Source organism: Triturus cristatus, chromosome 10, assembly GCF_964204655.1.
Source record: "Triturus cristatus chromosome 10, aTriCri1.1, whole genome shotgun sequence".
In the NCBI taxonomy this organism is placed as follows: domain Eukaryota; kingdom Metazoa; phylum Chordata; class Amphibia; order Caudata; family Salamandridae; genus Triturus; species Triturus cristatus.
Genome location: NC_140593.1, coordinates 186,811,746 through 186,833,590, shown reverse-complemented (window position 1 = coordinate 186,833,590; position 21,845 = coordinate 186,811,746). Strand labels below are relative to the sequence as shown.

General features: G+C 41.8%; 1 protein-coding gene across 4 annotated transcripts in view; it reads left to right on the top strand.

Annotated features, from left to right (window-relative positions):
* VWDE (von Willebrand factor D and EGF domains) overlaps nt 1-21,845 on the top strand; it is a 384,361-nt gene that overhangs the window by 249,089 nt on the left and 113,427 nt on the right. For all 4 annotated transcript variants that reach the window (XM_085630788.1, XM_085630785.1, XM_085630787.1 and 1 more), the window contains exons 14-16: nt 6,240-6,395; nt 6,505-6,609; nt 21,034-21,148. In XM_085630788.1, coding sequence (XP_085486914.1) covers nt 6,240-6,395; nt 6,505-6,609; nt 21,034-21,148 — 376 coding nt within the window. The remainder of the gene's footprint in view (nt 1-6,239; nt 6,396-6,504; nt 6,610-21,033; nt 21,149-21,845) is intronic.

Here is a 21,845-nt window from a genome sequence, read left to right as displayed (position 1 = left end):
GATTTATCATTGACCTTCCAGGAACAAAACCGTGCTGGCTTTTGACAATAACATTATGTATTATGGGTGCAATTCGGTTTGCCAAGATTTTGGAGTATATTTTAGAGTCAGCATTTATAAGGGTTATTGGACGATATGATCCTAAATGTTCTGGGGGTTTCCCCTTTTTGGCGAAAATCACAATTTTGGCCCTGAACCAGGAACTGGGAGGTTCCCCCCGGAGAAAATATGAATAATCAAATCCCTAAATATGTGTTTAATTTCGTCTATAAATGTGCCATAGAACTCCGAATGGATACTGTCCAGACCTGTTGCCTTTCCTTTAGGGAGGCTCTTGACTGCGGTCAATACCTCTTCCATGTTCGGAGTTTCCTCTAGAGCCAGCTGTGTGTTTACCTCAAGCTTTACGACTTCACAATTCTCTAAGTACCTTTCTATTTCTGTGGTGTCTCCATTGCCGTTGTCCGTATATAGTTCTTTATAAAACCTCCAAAATGCTTGCTTAATCAGCTCTGGGTCTTTTAACTGGCCTTCCACTGGGTCTACAATCTCCCTTATTAGATTAGCATGGACCTGTTGTCACAATCGCATCGCCAATTGATGGCCCACTTGGTCATTGACTTCATATATTAATTATTTTCGTGCCGTGGCTTTCCGGATTGCCTTATCTGAAAACATATTAGTGATTGCTGCCTTGGCAACTGCTACTTGGGCTAAGGTACTAGAGATATCCCCAGTTGTGTCTATATTGCTAGTGACACTAATGAGTCCTACTTCTGCTAACATAAGCTCATCCTGCAGCCTCCGTAACTCCTCTTTCTCTCGTCTGTTTGCTCTGAGTGAATGACATAGTCTCACCCCGGACCCCTGCTTTCAACGTATCCCAAACAACCTCTATTGATGTACTATTAATGTTTTCTGCTAGGAACTTGGGTATCCAGTCTTCCATGTGGATACAATACTGAGGGTCGTTCAGTAATGCTTTTTCAAATGACCACAGAGTAGGCTCTGATTTAGCTAGCCTAATAGTCAGTGTGCAGAAAAGAGGGTTGTGGTCAGATAGTACCCGGGGCAATTTAACAGTTTGGGAATTCCTGATTAGTGAATTTTAAGTAAAATATAGTCGATTCTGGCATGCGTGCGGTGTGGATTTGAATAAAAGGTATAGCCAAGGTCGCCGGTGTTAATATTTGAAGTCTGCCAGCTATCCACAAGTCCATGTACAAGACACAGATCTTTAAGAGAGCGGAATACTTTAGGTTTACGTCCTTTATAGACCCAGTCATCATTTAAGGACCAGTTGATCGGGAGGTTTATATTGAAGTCCCCACAGACCAAAACCGGAAGAGGCCAGTGTGATAGTTCGTTAGAGACCTCATCGAAAACCCCGGAGTCATCTGTATTGCTCCCATAAATAGCACAAATTGTCATTTTTTGCCCTGTTTGATAACTGCATTTGGTGATAGCCCAACGGCAAAACTTATCAGTTTTAGAATTGTTAAACACCAATCCACTCCCTTTAGCCAGAATAGCAACCCCCCGAGATTTAACACCTTGTGAAGTAGCACACGCCAGTTTACACCCTAGTGTATTTAACAGCTGGCTCTGGGACCCTTCAATATGCGTCTCCTGCATGCATACAACATTAGCTCCCCAGTTTTGTAGCCCAATTGCAACCATTTGCCTTTTCTTAAGATCGTTCAGACCACAAATATTCAGAGATAATATTTTTATCCCAGCCATGCTACTAATAAAAAAGTGCCATATTTTATATCCCAGACGTTCTGGTTTCCTGTGATCCCTGTAAGTATTTCCCTATTCCTTTTTGACATAGATTTGCTACCCTTTATGTCTAACCTGTCCGGCCTTCCCGCCTCCCCCTTCCCCCCCCCACCCACCACCACCTTTGAAGGTTACCTGGGCCTGTCTGGACCAGGGGTGCAACATCTGCGCAAGCGGGCCCTGCGAACTAGGCTAGTTTAGTATAAATAATATGCTTATCTTTTATAGTTGATCCAAAGCCTACATTTTCTAAACATTTAAATTCCCCGTGCCGTTCAGCCATTCCGCTAAAAGTCCACGCATCCCCAAGGTATACCTTCTACTAGATACAAATTACAATAGTTAATTAATCTTATATATTCCTTTTACTACGAGTCTTTATATCTGATTTAGATTATTTCCCATGATTTCGAGAGGCTGTCTCTGAGATTTCCCGAAGATAGTCCTCCGCCTGTATTTCACTGTTAAAGCTTCTTGTTGCACCTTTAAATATAATTTTCAGGCATGCCGGATTTTGCAGGAATACTTTTGCTCCAGCTTTTTCAAACTGTCCAAGTAGCTGACGCATTTTCCATCTTCGCTCCACGGTGGCGTGAGCGAAGTCCGGTCTGGCAAAAAATTTGAACCCCTTATGCTCTCTTTGGGTGGTAGGTCTTGCAAGGTCGTAGATTTTTTCACGGAGGAGAAAATTCCCAAAGCAGACCAGCATTGCCCTTGGATATTGATTTTGCTTGTTAAAATTTTTTGATAGCATTAGGGGAAAACGATGGGCCCGCTGGACGTCCCTTTCCATATCCCAGGCTTCCAATTCCGGAAATGATGTTTTGAGTATGTTAATCATTGCCCCTCTGGCATCGCTTCCCTCAAAATTCTCCGGAATTCCAATAAACCTTAGATTATTTCTTCTGGATCTGTTTTCATGATCCTCCACTTTGGCCATGAGACCCCCCTATTATTCCGTCTTGTTCGGTTTCCTTTTTTTGAAGCGTCGCGACATCGGTTTCAAGATTCTCGGTACGAGTTTCCACCCTGACCATTCTTTCAGAGATCTCGGAGCATATACTACCCACTTTCTTCACAGCGCCTTGTAATTTTTCAATGGCCATGCGGTTCTTTTGGCTCTCTTTTTTCACATCCTCATGGAAGTTTTTTATTAGCAAAGCACCTGGCTCAACGAGGGTTCCGTGGTTTTTTTTTGGTGTCTTTCTTTGTTTCCTTGCACGCCCGGGTTTTGACGTGGTGTTTCTTCTGATAATTTAATCCTTGGGCTTCTTCGGGGGGGATTAGGTCTACTTTTGACATAGTCCGTGTTATTACCAGGATCTGTGGTTTCCTCATTCAACACGTTTCGTTCTCTTTTGTGTTTTGACCTTTTTTTCCCCCCGCTCCTTTTTTTCCTGATGTTGATTTCGCTAGATAATCTTGAATCATTGGAGCCAGAGATCTCCAGAGATACGGCTCCCCTTCGCGCGCTTGGACTTGATTCTCTTGAATTGCTCAGTTGACTTGAGTCACTAGAGATAGACATCCCTGTTTCGTATACCTCTGATTCAGAGTCTTCATCCGAGAGAGAGTGATTAGCTAAATGTACTTCTTCCCCCCCTGGAGGATCTTGCGAATTGGGAGAATTGGGGAAGGGGATCAGCTCCTTCATTTCCTGGTTCAGTTTTTTTTTTATCCAATTACTCCATTTGCTCTCTCTGATTTAATGTTACTGCGTCTATCTCTATAGATGCCCTTGTCTCTTCCTGGGTCACATTTGAGTCAGCATTCCAAATTCCTTTGCCGGTGACTATAGTTCGACTTTCCTCCAAGTTGGTTGGGGGCATACTTTGAACATCCTTGCAGCTTCCATTCCACTCCTCAGAGTTCTTATTCTGCATTTGGATCTGTATTTTTTCCCCATTGATTGTTGCATCACTCTGGCAGTCCTTATGCAGAGGGCTGAATATATTAGAGATTCTTGGTTGTGATGATTCAATTATGCCAGTGTTTTTTGCAGTTGCCTTCAAGTTTTTTATCGTCTGTAATCTCTGCGCTTTTTTAGCCATTAGTTCCAATTTGGCATCTTCCTCTGTTTCCCCCCCTTTCTCCTTCCTGTTGCCAGCCTCTTTCTCCTATTCTTTCTCTTTCTCTTTCTCTCTCTCTTTTGGTTTGGTCTTTTCTCTTTCTTTTTCCAGTTTTTTTCCCATATTTTTATCTTTAATTTTTCCTTTTTCTTGAACCTCATTTCTAGCCAGGTCTTTTACCGAGTCTTTTGCCAGGTCTTTCTCCTTTGCTTTGATTCCTCTGGTTTCGGGGCCTTTATGTCTGTTAGTTGTATGTTGGGCAGGTGTCAGCTCAATTTATGCATTCTCAAGGTCTTGTAGGTTCGATATCTCTCCCTGTAAAAACTCGCCTGCTTCGTCCCCTTTTTCCTTGTTAAAAGTGGCGTTATTTGCTGCCCCTGTTTGTATTTTCTGGCCTTTTTGTTCTTTTTCCAGGGTGAGCCCTTCCCCTCTGTCCCCTCTGTCCTCCTTGTCCTTCCGGTTCTCTCCGGTATTCCTTTACATATCTGAGGCTTTAGAGGGCTTAAAGGGCGTCACAATCCGTTTCTGATAGAACTTTCTCTTGTACCTGCAATAGAACTCTTTCAGGACAGTATTGCGTCTCTTCTGACTTTGCGTGCCCTTAAGCTCCTTTAGACAAGTTTTCAGCTCTCTCTGTGAGGAGCCAGTATTGAGAGGGTAGCTCTCCCCTATTTGAAATTTCACTTGTGGTTTTGCCGGTATGCCAGATAAATATATAGACACACATACAAATACAGAAACAGTATTAATCACTGTCCCAGTCCCAGATAAAAACAATGAGGCAGATGAGACAGATGAGACCGATGGAGAAGCCCGGGTACCAGCTCCAGCTCCAGTTTCAATTGCAGGGAGCGATTGAGAAATACACCGCCTCTCCTTCGTTTTTAATCTGTTTCTAGTGCTGCTTCCACTCCTAGCACCATTTGCTTTTCCCAGCCCTTTTTTTTTTTCAGCGCAGAGCGTCTCCCTGGCAACGGGACACGTGGGACGCGCTGAAGCACGCAGCGCGCATGAGGTTAAGAGGCCTGTATTCTCCCGTCTGCAGATAACGTCTGGGAGCCAAAGGAAGCGGACGGGGGAGAAGCTCCGGCGTCACGGGGGTAGAGAAATACGGTAAAAGTGATACGGGCACGTTGCTGCAGCCAGTGGGTTTTAAGTTTGATGGTTACATTTTGAAGGTATGGAAGCACAAGGTTTTTAACAAAGGAGCACCGGCCAGGAAATTAGGCACAAGAGGTCTTTAACAGTCGATCACAGATAGACAATCAACACTTTTACATAACCACGGGGGCTCTGCCCAAAAGCCGTAGGGGAAGGATTTGAGGAGGATTGCTCCGAACAATAGAGGATAGGCAAGCACTATAGCAATCCGCGAAATAGTCAATAGTCAATAGCAGGTAACACAGGTAATACAAACAAATATACCCTTCTGCTACGCAATTCGTTACGAAAGCAGTGCCATCTGAATGCCAAATATCAAATGTAAAGCTACTTGCAACTTGCAGCTGAGGTCGAGCTGAGGTCTAGGTCGAGGTCAAGCCGGGACTTTCGTATTAATTTATTGTCCAGTATACGATATTCGTGGTGATATCATGTGGGGCGCCGCATAGTTCAGCACAGATCAGCGCCTCCGGTTTTCTTTCTACCCCCGCAGCTCTCGATGCTGCGATATATAATAGCGAATCACAGTGTCTCAAAGCAAAGCTGATATAATCCAGGCTAATATAATCCAGACCCAGCCCAGCCGATGAAATCAATACATAGGTAGTTCCAAAAGATGCTGGATGTGGAATGTAGAATGCAGGATGCGGGGGGTCTTGATCACTCGGTTAGGTTGTAGGAAGCATTTCCTGAGTAGAACAGCCCAGCCCAGTGTCCCAGAGCACCGCCGCTGCGACTGCTCACACTGACGCCATCTTTCCTTCTGATCAAAAAGGCCGAACTTTAACAGGACTTTCATTGGGAAAAGGACCATGGTGAAGACATTGATGATAACTATTGCTGGAATGGAGATGTAATATTTAGAGTTTAAGAAATCTGATTATGATTGGATTTAATTGCAAAAAATGATTGACCATCCAATCCTCAATGACTTTGAGTTCTTTCTCAGCTGATTTATTTCATTCATAGGGAAAAATACTTATAATGTGTAAGTGAGACCATATGCCAAGAGCTGATCAAGTCATGGCCAGGCATTTTCCTTAGAATGCAAGGGTGTCTGATGGAAGAAACTAAACTGTGTTTAACACACTTTTATCACATATTACATTAATAAAAAGACTGGTATATAATATCAATAATCAAATCATTTGAAAGGTTGCAAAAAGCATTTTGGTGGTTGGGTATAAGTCATCACTGCTCATGTTTATGTTCTGTCTTTGGTTGTAGTACACAGATGGAAAATGGTTTCTTGCAGAACCTCAGTTTACCCATGCTGCTTTCCGAAACAGCAAGGCGGTGGATTGTCAGCTGCCAACTGATGGATATCACTCTGACGGCATGGATTTGATGGATAATAGACCAATAGTAATGTGGCAAATAAAGGTAATGGAAGCACACCTAATTTAATGCCACCAAAAATTATGTCCATTTATACACTTGTGAAATGTTATCACTTAAGAAGTTGTGATTCTTGCATGATTACATTTTACAGGTTTCTAATGATGGCTATGTCTACAGTAACCCTAAAACCATGTCTCTGTATGATGGTGCGTGCCAAACATGTGACCCTCAATCTGATGGCTTCTGTACCCTAAAGGTAACATTTTCCCTTAACATTGTAAAATATTAATTTGTCTCCCTTTTTACAAAAATGTTCTAAAAAGATCGAATCGTATTGGAATGCTTACATTTGGTGCAGATTTCAACTTTGTTCACTATAAATAGAGGCGGTAATATTGTACATAGTGTTTTGATGTGTATTTTGAAATGCAAAATGCCCTATTTATATGTGGGGTGCTGGAAGATTAAAGGCTGATAGGGCTTGTTTTTGTCCCTTTCTTTTTATGACTACTGTAGGCAATCCAAGAGTAACTAGGAAATAGTTCATTTTAGAAAGATCTAAATCTAGCCAAGCCATAATATAGATAAGACCATCTACCTTGTTGATACCTTTTCTTTCCTTGTAGGCACTTAGGTGCCCATTTTTTCAGAGTTGCCTGGTTCCACTACTTCTGACGCCATCTTCGAAAAGGCTTGTTCAGTTTTAAATAGTTTGAGTTGTTTCTCCCCTTATTTGTTGCCTTATCTTTAATTTTGCCAGTAGTCTGCTAGCGCGGGGAGCCTGTGTTTGCCGATGAGATTGCTGGACCTCAGTTAAAATTTTACTTTCCCCTCACGTATTTTTCTTCTCGATTGCTCATACTACCAGTGCAGTTCTTGCCCGCCCCTCTCATGAAGGGTTTCTTAAGGCAGCTTACAGCGTGTCCACGCAGCAGACGTTCGCAGTGGGTGCGCCGAAGGCAAGCGCATCCACGCCTGTCCGTGCCCACACCTTGCCTAGCACCCGCCTCCTTGGCCGTTTTAACTCAGAACAGCGCCTGTCTCACAACTATTCAAGAGAGGCCTATCGGTAAGTCTGACGATTGCTCTCTACGGAGTCCCTCATCTCTCATAGAACCATCTTTTCCCTCTTGTCTGCCTTCTTATAGCACGATAATTAATCTTAGCCCTTTAACTAAGGAAAAAATTCAGGAGAACTCACTGGGTAAGAAGAGTAGCGAACTAGCAGCTGACAAAGTAGGTATTAAATGTGTGCTTATGAATGCCAGATCCCACGTTAAGCACCATTTTGAATTTGCAGAGTTTCTGACAGGAAAGCAAACTGAGTTGGTGTTCGTCACGGAATCCTGGGCTGACGATAACTTGGGCCCTTAACTTATCGCAGCGGTTCCTGGTGGAGACACCATCTTTCACTTAGATAAACCTAATAAAATGGGTGGAGGGCTGGCAGTAATCTATCACGATCACACCCCAGCTGCTTTTAATTCTGTCTTGGTAGAGGGGCTTGAAGCACTGTTGTTTAAAACTGAATTAACTAAAGCTCAATCATTTAATAGAATGGTCATCTATCGTCCCCCAGGGCTAAGAGCAGTCTTTGCTGATAAGAGCAGCCTGCTCTTAGAATACCCCATGCTGAAGTCTGACTTCAGTTAATGGTGAATTTAACTTCCAGCTAGAAAATAACTTGGATCCTGATACAGAACGACTGTTAGACACCTTCTCATGCTTCAGTCTCTCCGAAATAGTGAATGGACCTATGCATCGGGCAGGAAACCTGTTGGACGGCATATTTACTAATAATCCCAACATCGAATATTCCCACTCCCTCCCACTGGATCACCATGTGGTAAACTACAAGAAATGCTAGCCCCAGTATTGTGTAAGGAGACATCTGCTGGACATGCCTGGCACAAAATACAAGGTACTGAATTAAATCACCTACTTATAAAGTCACTGCCCGAAATAGGGATTAATCTAGATCAGGTGGCAAAACACTACTCCGAATGAATTAGCTCCGCCCTCACTGACATTGCCGTCAAACTAAGAGCTAATAATACAGAAAAGATATCTCAACCATTGTTTGATGAAACACTTGGGGCTGCCAAACAGGGTTGTAGGAGACAAGAGAACAAATGGCAAACATGATATAAAGAGGAAGAGAGAATAATATAAACTCTGCCTAGCAGAATACAAAAAACTTTTGTTTACAGCTAAATCACGATATTACACAGAGAAACTAAAACTAGCAAGTGATTCTAACCAAACTCTCTTTCAAACAAAAAAAAGCTGTACATCCCCAAAGCATGCAATGCAGCAGTGAATAACCAGGACATCAGTAAATAACCAAGACAATTGTGAATGTTTAGCTAGTTTCTTTCGGGAGAAAGTTAGGCACATCTTTAACAAATTCACCGCTAGCATACATGATAATAACCAACCCTCAGAGGTGGGTGCCAAAATTGCTGGCTTCAGGCAATTAGAGGCCCCTTCAGTAGAGCAACTTGTAAAGATCATTCACAGCATTAAATCTGGATCTACTCAGCATCCCTGTCCCCCAAAATTAGAGCAGTAGCGTTATATCTGAATAACATTTTTACCCCCATTTATGAGACAAGAGACTTTTCTACCCCTTGGAAGTTAGTATCAGCTCTCCCATTACTAAAAAAAAAAGTAATCTTAATGTCATGGACTTAAATAATTACCGTTCCATATCATGGCTTCCCTATCCAACCAAATTGGTAGAGAATGTAATAAATTAGCAACTTGCCTCCTTCATAAATACATATCATCTCCTTGATGATACTCTGCACGGCTTTAGACAAGGGCAAAATGTGGAATCAGCACTTATAGTGGTCACGGAGGAAAGTAGAGCTACCCTGAATGGAGGCAGAAGCTTAGCCTTCATCCTGCTGGATTTGTCAGCGGCCTTCGATATGGTCAACCATGAGCTTCAGGTTGACCGTGTGCATGAACTCTGGATAGAGGGTTTGGCGATGGCCCTATTACAATCTTCCTCTCTGGGCGGGGACAAGCGTGTTCCAAGGGGAATTCACCTCATAACCTAATTCTCTGTCTTGCTGTGTCCCTCAGGGTTTAACGCTGAGCCCCACAATGTTCAATCTATACGTAACACCTCTGGCTATGATCATAAAATCGTTTGACTTGTCATTAGCATCATATGCTGATGACACCCAAATAAAACTTTCCTTTGCCAAAAATTATGTTCATTCCAGTGCATATTCAGGAACTGCATGAGTGCGGTAAGTAAATGGATAGACTGTAACTGCTTAAAGTTAAATTCAACTGAAACAGAGGTCATTATTTTAGAGAATAGCCCTTCTTTTTGGGCCCCAGCCTGGTGGCCATCCTAACTAGGATCACTCCCTACTCCTGCTTCAAAAGTCAAAATTCTTGGTTTTACTGGACTGGGAATTGAAATGTAAAAATCAAGTAAAATAAAGTCACCTCATCCTCTTTCCATGCTCTTAGAGTGATTAAGAAGATCGAAAACTTCCTATCCTTCAATCTCCTACAAACAGTAGTTATTGTACTTGTACTAGCAAGGCTTGACTGCTGTAATAGCCTAATCTAGACTTGCCCAAGGGTTCGTTAAATACATTTGCAACCTTCAGAACACCGCAGCTCGGTTCCTCTTGAAAATGTCAAAATTCCAGTCAGCAAAAATAGCCATTAGCCAACTTCACTGGCTCCCAGTCAGGGACCACACCATCTTCAAGGTTTTGTGTCTGGCCTATAAGACCCTTCACAGACAGGGCCCATCCCACTTCAAGAAGAACCTTAGATGGTACACACTGGGTAGGACCATGCGCTCCAAAACTGCGAGGCACTTAGTGGTGTCAGCTTTCAAATGCTCCTCTTGGGTTGGCAGAAGCTTTTTCAGGCCCATGACCCTACATTGGAATCATCTTCCTGATGAGCTAAAAGCAGAACCATCACTATCTGTTTTAGGAAATTCTAAAAACATGGCTTTTTATCCAGCTAAATTATGAAATATCATAATTGAGTCCCACCGTCCTTATGTCTCGCATAGCGCCAAGACGCCTCCAGGCAATCATTGCACTTAATAAGACTAATCATTCATTCATAAAGAATTGTAACAATTCAAACCTTGTCATCATTAACACTCCTATTCTCACTGCTTATCAACCCCTCAGACAAATAATGCAATATGCTCAAAGTTTGAAACTTGGCCTACTAAATCAATAGAACTTAAAATTAGGGGATTTAACCATCATTGTCTCATCTGCATTAACCCCCCAAAATTCAGTGAACAAAAGACAAATGATTTATAGTGTGGGTGCAACAAATCTAGGCATTATTGCTCTTTAGATACAGTATTAATAAGAAGATAAATGTGTGTAGAAGAATGAATTGGAAATTAAATATTCCCATGGAATAAAACCTCTAGACCTTAACTAATTGACACTAATTTATAACTCCTCAGCAGGTCAGTACAAGTAATCATTTATATTTCTGCCTCCTTGATCTTTCATATCATTCAAAATAAAGATGTGATTCAAAATCACATCTTCCAAAATAAAAAGTCATTGTTTATGTATAAAACATTACACTTTTAGACAAAGGTCAATATACTTGTTAATTACATGAATGAGGTGCGCTTGTATATAATAAATATAATGCAGTTACGCCTACATTTTGAATTATTTTTAACAATTGGATGTAGACGGGACAGACATGCAGTTAAGGTTGAGTAGTATTTTTTTAATATTAATAATCATGGTTTTAGCTGATTAATCATGAATTTGATGTACGTTTTCAGCTGCAGAATTTTCATTTGTGTCATAAAAAACAAGAAATAGGGGCAGAATGGAGTTCCATTGGCCCCAAAACTAACAGTGCCTCGAACTGTCCCAGAAAAGTATTTCAGATGGCTTTGCCTCCATTGCGCATATATAAAACCATTTTTTCTGAAACATTACAAAGTTCAGAGAATGAATTTCTTAGAATTTCATCCCCTTTCATTTAGTTGGTAAAGAGCAATGTGGTTTTGTCAAAAGCAGGTTGACCTCTGATAATTCTTGTCTTTTTCTTAATGTTTTAAACAAAGTCCCCTCTTTCTCCACATCTTCAGTGGCCATATCTGTTGACGCTGAAAAAGCATTTGATAGAGTAGATTGGTCATTTTTATTTGCATCCTTGAAATGGCATGGCTTTGGTCCCAAATTTAATTCTCTTATATCTTTGTTATACTCAGCCCCCAGAGCTTCAGTATTAGTTAACGGTCGTATCTCGTCTTATTTTCACCTCCAACGTGGGGTCCGTCGGGGATGTCCTCTATCCCCTCTTCTTTTTGTTCTTGCTTTTGAACCTTTCCTTTCCTCAATCCGCAACAATGCTTCCATCTCTGGTTTTTCGTACGGTGAGCAACATTTAAAACTCTCTGCTTACGCAGATAACATCCTACTCTTTATTTCCGATCCTGACAAATCCATTCCTCCCTTATTACAAGAATTTACTTCTTTTTCCCTTGTTTCTGGTTATAGAATTAATTCTGACAAAACAGAAATTCTTTCCCTCACTAAATTTTGTCTTCCTCATTCCATTTCTTCCACTGTGATTGCATGGAATAGTTCCAAAATCAAATATCTAGGTATATGGTTCTCCAATTCTATCGCCTCTTCTATTAAATTAAATATGTCTGCGATCCTGTCTCGGATTGACAAATTACTTTCCTCTTGGAATCCTCTCTTTCTTTCATGGTGGGGTAGGTTGGATTCAATCAAGATGATGATTACTCCTATTTTGAATTATACTCTTTCCATGCTCCCTGTTCACATTCCTGCCTGCTATTTTAAACAAATCGATTCTCGTCTATCTAAATTCTTTGGCAAAATAAAAAATCAAGGATCTCTCCTTCTCTTCGTAGGACAAAATCTAATGGTGGTGTCAATTTCCCTAATTTTTGCTTATATCATGAATCATTTTGTCTTCGACAAGCCTCCAAATGGCTCCTTTCTGACTTCTCCCCTTTCACTCCCTTGTGGCTCTCCATTGAGCGAGCCTTATTACCGTTCTCTTTAAAGGAAGTCCTGGCCTTTTCTGCCAAAAAGCCTCTTACTTCTCTCCCTTTGTTTAAACACACTTGTTCTCTACTGAAACCTTTGCTACATCCCAATCCTATCTCTAAAGAATCCTTTTTAGATTCCCCTATTTGGCATAACTCCCTCATTACTATCAATGGTAGAACTATTTTTTGGAGCTCTTGGCGATCAAGAGGTATATCCTGGGTCAAAGACCTTTTTGATGGTCTAACTCTGTGTTTATTTCCCCAGTTTCAGACCGCTTTTCAATGTCCCCTCTCCTTCCTACAGAAATTTACTGTTCTAATGATGGTCTTTCTTGATATTTTCTATTCTCTTCCATCCTCATCTCTTCCCCCTGCCTCTCATTCTCTTCTTAAACTTATTCTCTTAGTTCCCAAAGCATCTTCTATTTATAAATATTTCTCAGCTCCTAATCCAGAGTGCATGAAAACCAAATTGGAACTCGCATGGGAATCTGACCTGGGATGTGAATGGTCTATTACTTTTTGGGACAAACTTTGGTCCCATGCTCTAAAAATCTCTTGTTCTACTTCTCTTACTCAATCTATGTTCTTTCTATACCATAGGCTTTATCTCACTCCCACCTCTATTGCTAAATTCTCTCACTCTACTACTACAAACTGTTGGACCTGTGGTCCCCCCTAATACCGATCTTCTTCACCTTCTTTTCCTCTGCCCTTCAGTCTCCTCTTTTTGGGAGAAAGTTTGGTCCTAAGTGGCTAGCCTATTTAAAATTTCTATTCCCTATTCTATCCCCCTACTTTTCTCTGGTAGTCTCTCGGATTCCATAGACCTTCTCCCTGATAAAAAGTGTCTTTTTTACCTCATGCTAGCTTTGGCTTTCCAACACATCACTCTAAATTGGAAAACACTAACAAAACTCTCCATTCAACACTGGTGGAATAGCCTCTGTCCTATGCATCGACTTGATATTGCTTTTACCTCCTCTTGTAAGCCTTTGCTTAATAGAGATCTCTTTTGGTTACCCCTTACCACTTATTTAGATCATTTAGTATTAACTGATTACGCTTTTTTAAATGCTGAAAATGTCAAACCTCTTTGAACGTTTATTTTCCTCATTCCTTACCTTTTACTGTTTTTTTTTATTACTATATATATTACCTTGATTAGTTTTATCTTTCTTTTTCCGATGTAAGATGCAATTTCTTAATTTATTAGTTTTAGAATGTTTACCTTCCTTCCGTCCCTCTTTTCCCCCTTTCTTTCCTCTCCCTTATTACCGTAAAAATGTAAAATCGCTTTCTTTTCTTCTGTACATAAACCTCTCATTTGATATGTTTTTTCTCTTATAGTGAAATATTTGTATCAATGGTTTCTTGTTCTCTGTACTACCTTTATTTGAAATAAAGCTTTTAAACTTAAAAAAAGAATTTCATCCCCTTGCCACTGCTGTCACTTTTTCTCTTCACAGTGTTCTACCAATGGAAGAAATATGAGCTGCTTTACTCTGTACAGTTTAATAACGTTGTCTCCTTTATGAAGCCTATAGCACACAAGGGAAGTCATCTCTGCTGGTCTTCTTGAAATGCATACTTGACATTATGTTTATATTTTGGATCTTGCTGGTAAATTCCTCCTTTTCTTGGTAGGCTTTTTCTGTATCACTTTAGAATGGTCAATGTTTTACATTATGAAAAATAGTCCCCAGTGCCAGTGTTCTTTTTCAAAACCAAGCTAACTGTGCAATTGTTCCACAATTGGCAAGACCTTTAGCACCCTTGTAAGTCTCTAATAAATAGGACCCCTGGTACCTAGAGCCTGGGCACTAAAGAGGGTCCATAAGGGCTTCAGCATGTATTATGCCATCCTGATGGACCAACCACCAAAATCATGCAGACTGCCATTGCAGGCTGCATTAAATGGTGCGGACAAAAGTGAAAACACAAAATGGCACACACGTTGTGTGCCATGTCCCCAGACGCTGCATCAAATATATGTAACTCACCCCTATAGCAGGCCTACAGCCCTAAGGCAGGGTGCATTATATTACATGTTAGGACATATTTGCATGAGTAGATATGCCCCCGTACTGTCTAGTCCAATTGCTAGATAGTACAAGTCAACAGGGAAGCCATATTGAGTACATGTACTGGGCACTGGTCATTACGAGTTCCCCAGATACATGATGGCTTCACTGAAACCTATAGTGTTTGGTATCAAACACCTTGTCTTAATACTGATGCCAGTAGTGAATTTATTAAACATCCAGAGGGCCCCTTAGAGGTACCCATTGAAAACCTATCAACCTCTAGTGTACTGGCTGACTAGTGTAGACCTGCCTGCCACCACAGACTGGTTTCTGACCCCCTGCAGGTGAGAGCCCACTCTCTCTGAGGTCAGAAACAATGCATGCTTCAGCCGGAGGTTTTGTCACCTCCTCCAAGTAGGATGGCTGGTAATCAACATATCAAAGCAGGAGGCTTCAAAGGCCTCTGCCACCTTTGAAATGCAACCCCAGCTTACCCCAAACAGGGGAAATGCTACCACCTGCCCAGGGCCCATATGGCACTAGGACAGGTGGGTAAATTAGCTAGTTAGGAGGCGTGTTCACTATCAGGCTAGTTACACCCGTAAGGTGGGCTACCTGAAGTGAGCATGAAAAATAGAATTTCACCTTCTTGGTTTTGGGTGAAATTAGATACACTGGGTCAGGGTTAAGCCCACACCCCCAGAAATTGCTCATATAGGGGCTGTAGGCATCCCAAATGTAAGTAGCCCATTGGCTACTACCTTCACTCCCCTTAACACCCCAAAATTGAGTATTTAGGTTGCACCCCCGACACCAAGAACTCAGATTCGATAGACACATGAAGAAGAGGAAACACAAGAGTGAACAAAGCGAGACCTGATGACCAGTTGCAGACTTTTTGGCGCCAAACCCTGCCTGCATTAGTTCCGACGATTGTGACAAACCAACTCGCCCTGCTGCTGTGCATTTACCAAGAACCCTGGTCTAATGCCAGCACTTTGCAAATTGCCAGCAGTCTTCATTGAAGTAGAGAAGCTGCTACCCTACAGCCTGCATGCACCAAACAGCAAAGTCCAGTCTACCATTCTATCGCCCGCGGTTCTACCGACCCAGCAGCCTCCCAGGAAGAGGTAGTCATGCTCCAGGAGGTCAGATCCATCACCCTATCAAGTGCGAAAATGTGAGGATAAACCGGAGCTGCACAGCACCAATACCCGGGGTACTGGGCCCTTTGCAGCAACCAAAGCCTGTTTGAGTTATACTATGTTATAAAGATCTCTAAAGTGCAGGGATCCCCCGGAGGGGGCTTCCAGGTGCTAATTCCAATCCAGACTCCAACAGCTCGAAGACAGAGCAGCTGTTGAGGGATGTCTGCATCACAGAGACATACTTCAAGAGTGGCCCAGCTGTCCTGATTTTACTTCCCTCAACTGGCAAAACCGACAACCAGGAGCACCAAGGATCCACAAGCCCAGCTGACCGAACCACTCTGCACCCGAGCGCCCCAGTCCAACTCTCCGAGAATGGACAGTGCTTCCCTGCTCCCAGGCCCCTCATGAACCGAGCCCCTCATTGGGAGCTCCCAGACGAGTCCCAAAGTCCATTTCTGCAGCCTGTTTCTAGGTGATTTCCCCCCCCCCCCTCCTTCAGTGTAGCGCGCAAAGCTACCAACCCGACCAGTACATCTGCACCTGGACGCTCATAGGCAGGCAAAGACTAACTGCTGGTGGTTCTTTGGACCTTGGCTTCCTACCACCTTAAGTCCTGAAGGGGATCCCTGGAAACCTATTGAAAGTAACTGCATGCTGAATACACTTTTCCCCCCATAGAAAAGCATTTAAGTGAACATTTTACTTACCTGCAAAAATCAATATCTCAAAAATGATTTACTTGGTCCCAAAGTTCTTGGTGTTGAAATTTATATAACAATCCGTATATAACAATACGTGTTGTTTTTACAAATTGGTCTCCGCTTTATTCTTGAGTGCGTGTCTCATTTATTGCCTGCGTGAGTACAACAAATGCTTAGCCCTACCCCCTGATAAGCTTAAACTGCTCGCCGACACTATCACAAAAGAGAGCATTTGGGTTTGCTACTTGTGCTTGTGTAAACCACTATAGGTTGCCTGGACTCTGCACAGTGTACCTCGATTTGGTGCACTTTATAGAGTGCTTCCTACAACCATGAATATGTGGTGCTGAAAATATAGGATAATACACTAATATGTCATACCTTGAAAGATGTGTATAGAATGCTGTATTGTGTATGTTAGATAGCATGACTTTGCAGGACAAAGTATTGTGAAGAAATGTAATTCCACATTTTTCATAACAGTGCACAGTCATGGCATGATCCACCACCAGTATGAATCTGTCTCCTGATGCTTTTGAAGGGTCCAGGGTCCAGGGAGCCAACAACCTCAACCCCCTAACCTTTCAAAGGGACACTCAATCACAGGAAGTGGAATTAGGGTTGCCTTTTGGGTGGTTACCTGCTTTGCCACTGGTTTGGCAGGTAACAGGAGTTGCAAAACCCCTTCATCTTGTGGGACATATTTGGCCAGTAGACGTGGCTGTCTAGCCTACTCCAAGTCTTGCTCTGGCCAAGATGCTCAGCTAAGGGGGTGTCATGGGCCAATGAGAGTAAAACCTCTCTGTACTGCTGAGGGACTACCACTCTCCTAGTGGCACAGGTTTGCGGTCTCTGGCCTCAGTGTGCAGGAGTCCGTCCTCCCAATTGGCCCTGTGGGAGGCACTTCTGTGGAGAAGTGTGGCTCAATGATTAGAGCGGCAGACCCTGATGCAGAGGTCTAGCCCGGGACCAGGGTTCAATTCCCCGCCTCGGCGGGTCTTGGGCTCAAAAATTCCACGGACCTGATAATTCTCGCCTCGGTGCCATTCTAATCATGGAGTCCCACTCTGCAACTCTGGGCAATAGCTTGCTTAATCTCCACAACGGCCCCCACAACGCTAAGGATGCCTGGCCTTCACCTTGGGGGTGCCCAGGAGTGGATGCCTCACAGGGAAAAGCCAGGATGGGTTCCACAGTGGTATTCGTACAAGCGCCGAGAGGCCTCCGGGTAGTCGTGCGCTATACAAGTATCCATACATTTACATTTACTAACATCTCTTTTCCTGCACATCAGCTTGCTGTCTCATGCTTTCAAGAGTAGAAAAGGTCCACTTTCCTTGCCAAAACTCTTTCTTAGAGGGTCCCCCTGGGCCCAGGAGCTCTGCCTGGTACGGTCCAAGTTCCTGGGGCTCAGTTCCCTCCGGGGCTGACGGGCCTTCCCCCTGAGGAGAGGGGACCTGAGCATGTGGCTGTTCAGAAGCTGGCTTACCAGATGTTCTCCCTTTACTCTTGGAGGGTTGGTACACTTTTTCAGAAACCAACTGCTTTTTTTCACCCTGAGCTTTGCTCTGTGCTCTAGTTTTTATGCACACCCTTTTAGGGATTCCCAGCATGGCTGCATGGGATCTTAACTCTACCTCAGCCCATGCTGAGGACTTCAGATTATTCCCTAGCAGACATTCTAAAGGTATTGCAGAGGACACAACCACCTCCTTCTGGGTAGTAACCCCTCCACACTCCAAGGACACCATAGCCATGGAATGAACTTTGGTCACATTATCAGCATTTGTGACTGAATACGTTTGTCCATCCAGACATTTTTCTGGAGATACCAGTGTGACATTCACCATGGCGACACTTGCACCTGTATCTCTATTCTTCCACTCTCATCCCATTATTGTTATTATGCTTGTCTAGAGTGTTTTCTGTCTATACTGATGGTATGTAGGTAGATCTGTGGACCATTCAAGTGTGTTGCTTTATAGACTGCCCGCACAAGAAATCAATCAGTGCAATATTTGAATCAATCTCAGCCACTGGTATTTACAGGGGCACAATTCTTGTCCATCTTTATCTACCCACTATATCCCTCAAGAAAGAGAGCAGCCATATGCAAATGAGACATGCTCCTTCTCCAGTAGCAATCCAGTCTGACCTGCTAGGCCAGGTTACTTGCATATGGGAAAATAAACAGTTTGCACTTAATTTCACTTAGAAAATCAAAAAAATGATGGGTGAACTGCTTGACTAAATCCCCACTGTTCGACTCCAGACAGAGAACAGCCACATGGAAATCAGACTTGTTCATGCTCCAATAAAAAAATCTAACTCAAACTGTAAGGTCAAGTCTCATCTAGTCAGGAACCCAAGCCCCCATAGAAGAGCTTCAGCCTTTTGGCCCTCATAAATGAGCTGCCGGTTGAGTCCTGTGGCCCAGTGATCACAGACTCCACATCTGGGCTCAACCGTCAGACTTAGAAAAAGAAAAGAAATGTTTGGTGGGTTGCTTGAAATAATTTTAGCCACTGTTAAGTACTCAGTCTCCATCCCCTCCCCCCGTCACGATGTATGCATAGGCAGTCATGCTTGAATAGTTGCTATTTAATAGGAAACCCATTCCATTCATAAGCATGGATGCAACTGTGTTGTGCAAATGGAAGCTATTTTGGCATTGAAAACATGCATTGGCAAAGCCAGTACTTCTGACCTTTACAGCCACACCTATTGATTTTGCTAGTGTTAGATTGACGCTGTAGTTTTTCATTGCAACATTCATTTGAGAAATTAATCAAATAGTATTCTTGTGATGTGGAAGAACCTCTTGGATTGAATCGGCTCATAATAGACTTGCTTAATAGGCTGGGTTTTTGGTGAAGATAGGATTATGATCGGACAACATCTGGAAATGGGCATTGAATGAAAGTGTTGCGGTACTACTTTGGTTTCTTGTACTGTTTTTTTGTAATTAAACTAATGGGATCAGAGTTACTGTTAAAGGGGAGGAAAATGTACTGATGTTTTGATGGCATCTTCTGTGATAGATAAAATGTGCAGGTTTTCCTCAAACGTTCTTGTTATTTTCCTATTTCATGCTTTTACATTTAGAATAGCTTTTGGTGGTTTATTTTCTGTGCATGGGGATGTTCCCGATGTGTCCAGCTTGCAAACCCTATTTAAAATCCATAATCTTGGATATTGGAGATTTGACATTGTTCCGAATCATTGGTTTAAAAAAAACTGGAGACCGGTTAGTATGACCCCTATTTTCGAATTTGTGTAATAGTCCTCAAACAGAGCCCCAGGTAATTTGTTTAGAACTGCATTCAATAGTTGAATGTCATACACCTGTTTTTGGAAAAAGTATGCTTCCCTACCAATTTACAGTCATAGAATGACCCCGATTCTGTTATCAATCACACCTTGATTGTATTACGTAATCTGTTTACAGGAAGCAAAAATATATACATTTTTGTGAAGGTGACATAAACCAAGCTTAAGTAAGAGTAATTGACTGTGATCAAATATATTACAGTATCAATTGAATTATTCGAGAAAAAGGAAGTTGTGTAGTTTTGCCCTTCCTAAAGTGTCTTGGATCCCATCAAACCCACCATGAAGTATTACAACGATTCCATTAGAGCATATTATAAGAGTGTAGGGAAACCAACCTTGGATATTAGCATAATCTGGCTTTCTGTTACACCAGAATGTGGAACCCAATTTCCAGGTTTGCCAGGTTGACATGCCATCCCAAATAAGAGGAAAATGAGCATTCCGGAAAATTCAATAGGTTGCTAAAAACTTTCATCTGCCATGAATGAGCCTAATGTTCAACCTTTGGCCCTCAGGAAGAACCAGAAAGTGATAGTGTTCGGGAAGACCTGCATTGATATTTCTAGGAAAGCATAATGTGTACCCTCCCAGTTCAGAGAGTCCAGCCCCATTCTTTTTTGTGAACACGTAACTGGGACTCTCTAACCATCTATTGAGCTGACATAAGATGGAAAACACTATAACCAGTTCTACTGTTTGATTGCTGTGTATTATCTTCCAGAGACAAGCTAGCTCTGTACAAAACCTATGCATGTATAAATATGGATAAATAATAGTTCTGGGTACCAAAAATGGCCCGCTATATTCTCAAAAGATTCTTGATGTTGCCATATTTCTACAATCAGCTAGGCAACATTCAAATGTAACGAAAACTGAAGCAGGTATCCAGGGTGCTGTGTCACATACTCTAAAATGCTGTAGAAGTCTAGATTCTTCTTTAGTAGGGCAACTGAAGAGCGACTAAAGCGTTTTTGTTCTTTGTTGCCAGGTGCATGTATTGATGAACCTGGATGATGCTAATTGCAGCTTTGTTTATACAACTTAGACAATATAGGTATAGTTATAAGAAAGGATACGTTGCCGGAGCACCCACGGGAGCCACACAAATTTCTTATCAATGAAAAAACTATTTGTCCATGTTGCAACCAGGCACATAACATTAGGACACAAGTATCTAGTTAGTGCTGTGGGGTAGCACTAATCAGATGTCTGACAATACAGTGGCATAATTCACATAGGAATCATTTCAGCTTTTGGCTTCTAGCATCATTAGATTGGAAGCTTTTTTATTCAAATCCAATGATTTTTATCCATGCTCAGTTATGCACATTTAATCAATGGTCAATATTCTTTAACACTGATCTGCTGCTGAAATTCAGATTCTCATGTTATTGGCATATGTTGTTTCTAACCATACAGGAGAAAACATGCAACATTGAAGGACTCTGCTATGGAGATGGAGATCCAAATCCCAGTAGCCCCTGCTTACGTTGCAGACCTGACATATCAAAGTTAACATGGTCAATCTCTCAGAGTAAGTGATGCTTTTTATAATTTTTCATTATGTTTTGGAACCAGGGGTGAGAGAAATTTGCCTAATTTGCATTTGTGTAATTACATGAATATTTTGACAAAAATAAACAGAATGACATCAAATTACGTGAAATACAAAACTGGCATTTGGCAGTATATTTTAGCGTAAAATGCGTCTTCAAGTCCATTTTTTATGTAATTTTGCCCTTAAAAATTCTTAAACAACACTAATGCCATTAACAGCAGTTGCTCCTGTTCTGGTTGTTGATGTTGTTCCCATGTGATCATGCTAACATTTTGCTGTGAACATTGTTTAATTATGCAACATAGCATAATAGAGTAATTTCAGGAATTTTGCAAGCGTAGTCCAAAATTATGCACAATTACGTGGCCAAAATGCAAATCTCTCCTGGACCTACCTAGCTGATATATCCAATGACATTTTGAAAATGTCAAAGATACCATTAACATGTCCATTGTGTTCCGATGATTACTAAGTGAGTTCTAGTGGCGATATGAATACTGACTGTTTTGCTTTCTAATGGAAACTCAAAACTTGTCAGCCTCATTGCTTCAAAATTTGTAATAAATCCCATTTACACCCCAATTAATGATTCCTGCATTTCACCAGAAATATGAATATATTGTCATTTTTCAATATTCATAATATATTTTTCTAGTGTCATGTATTTCTTTGT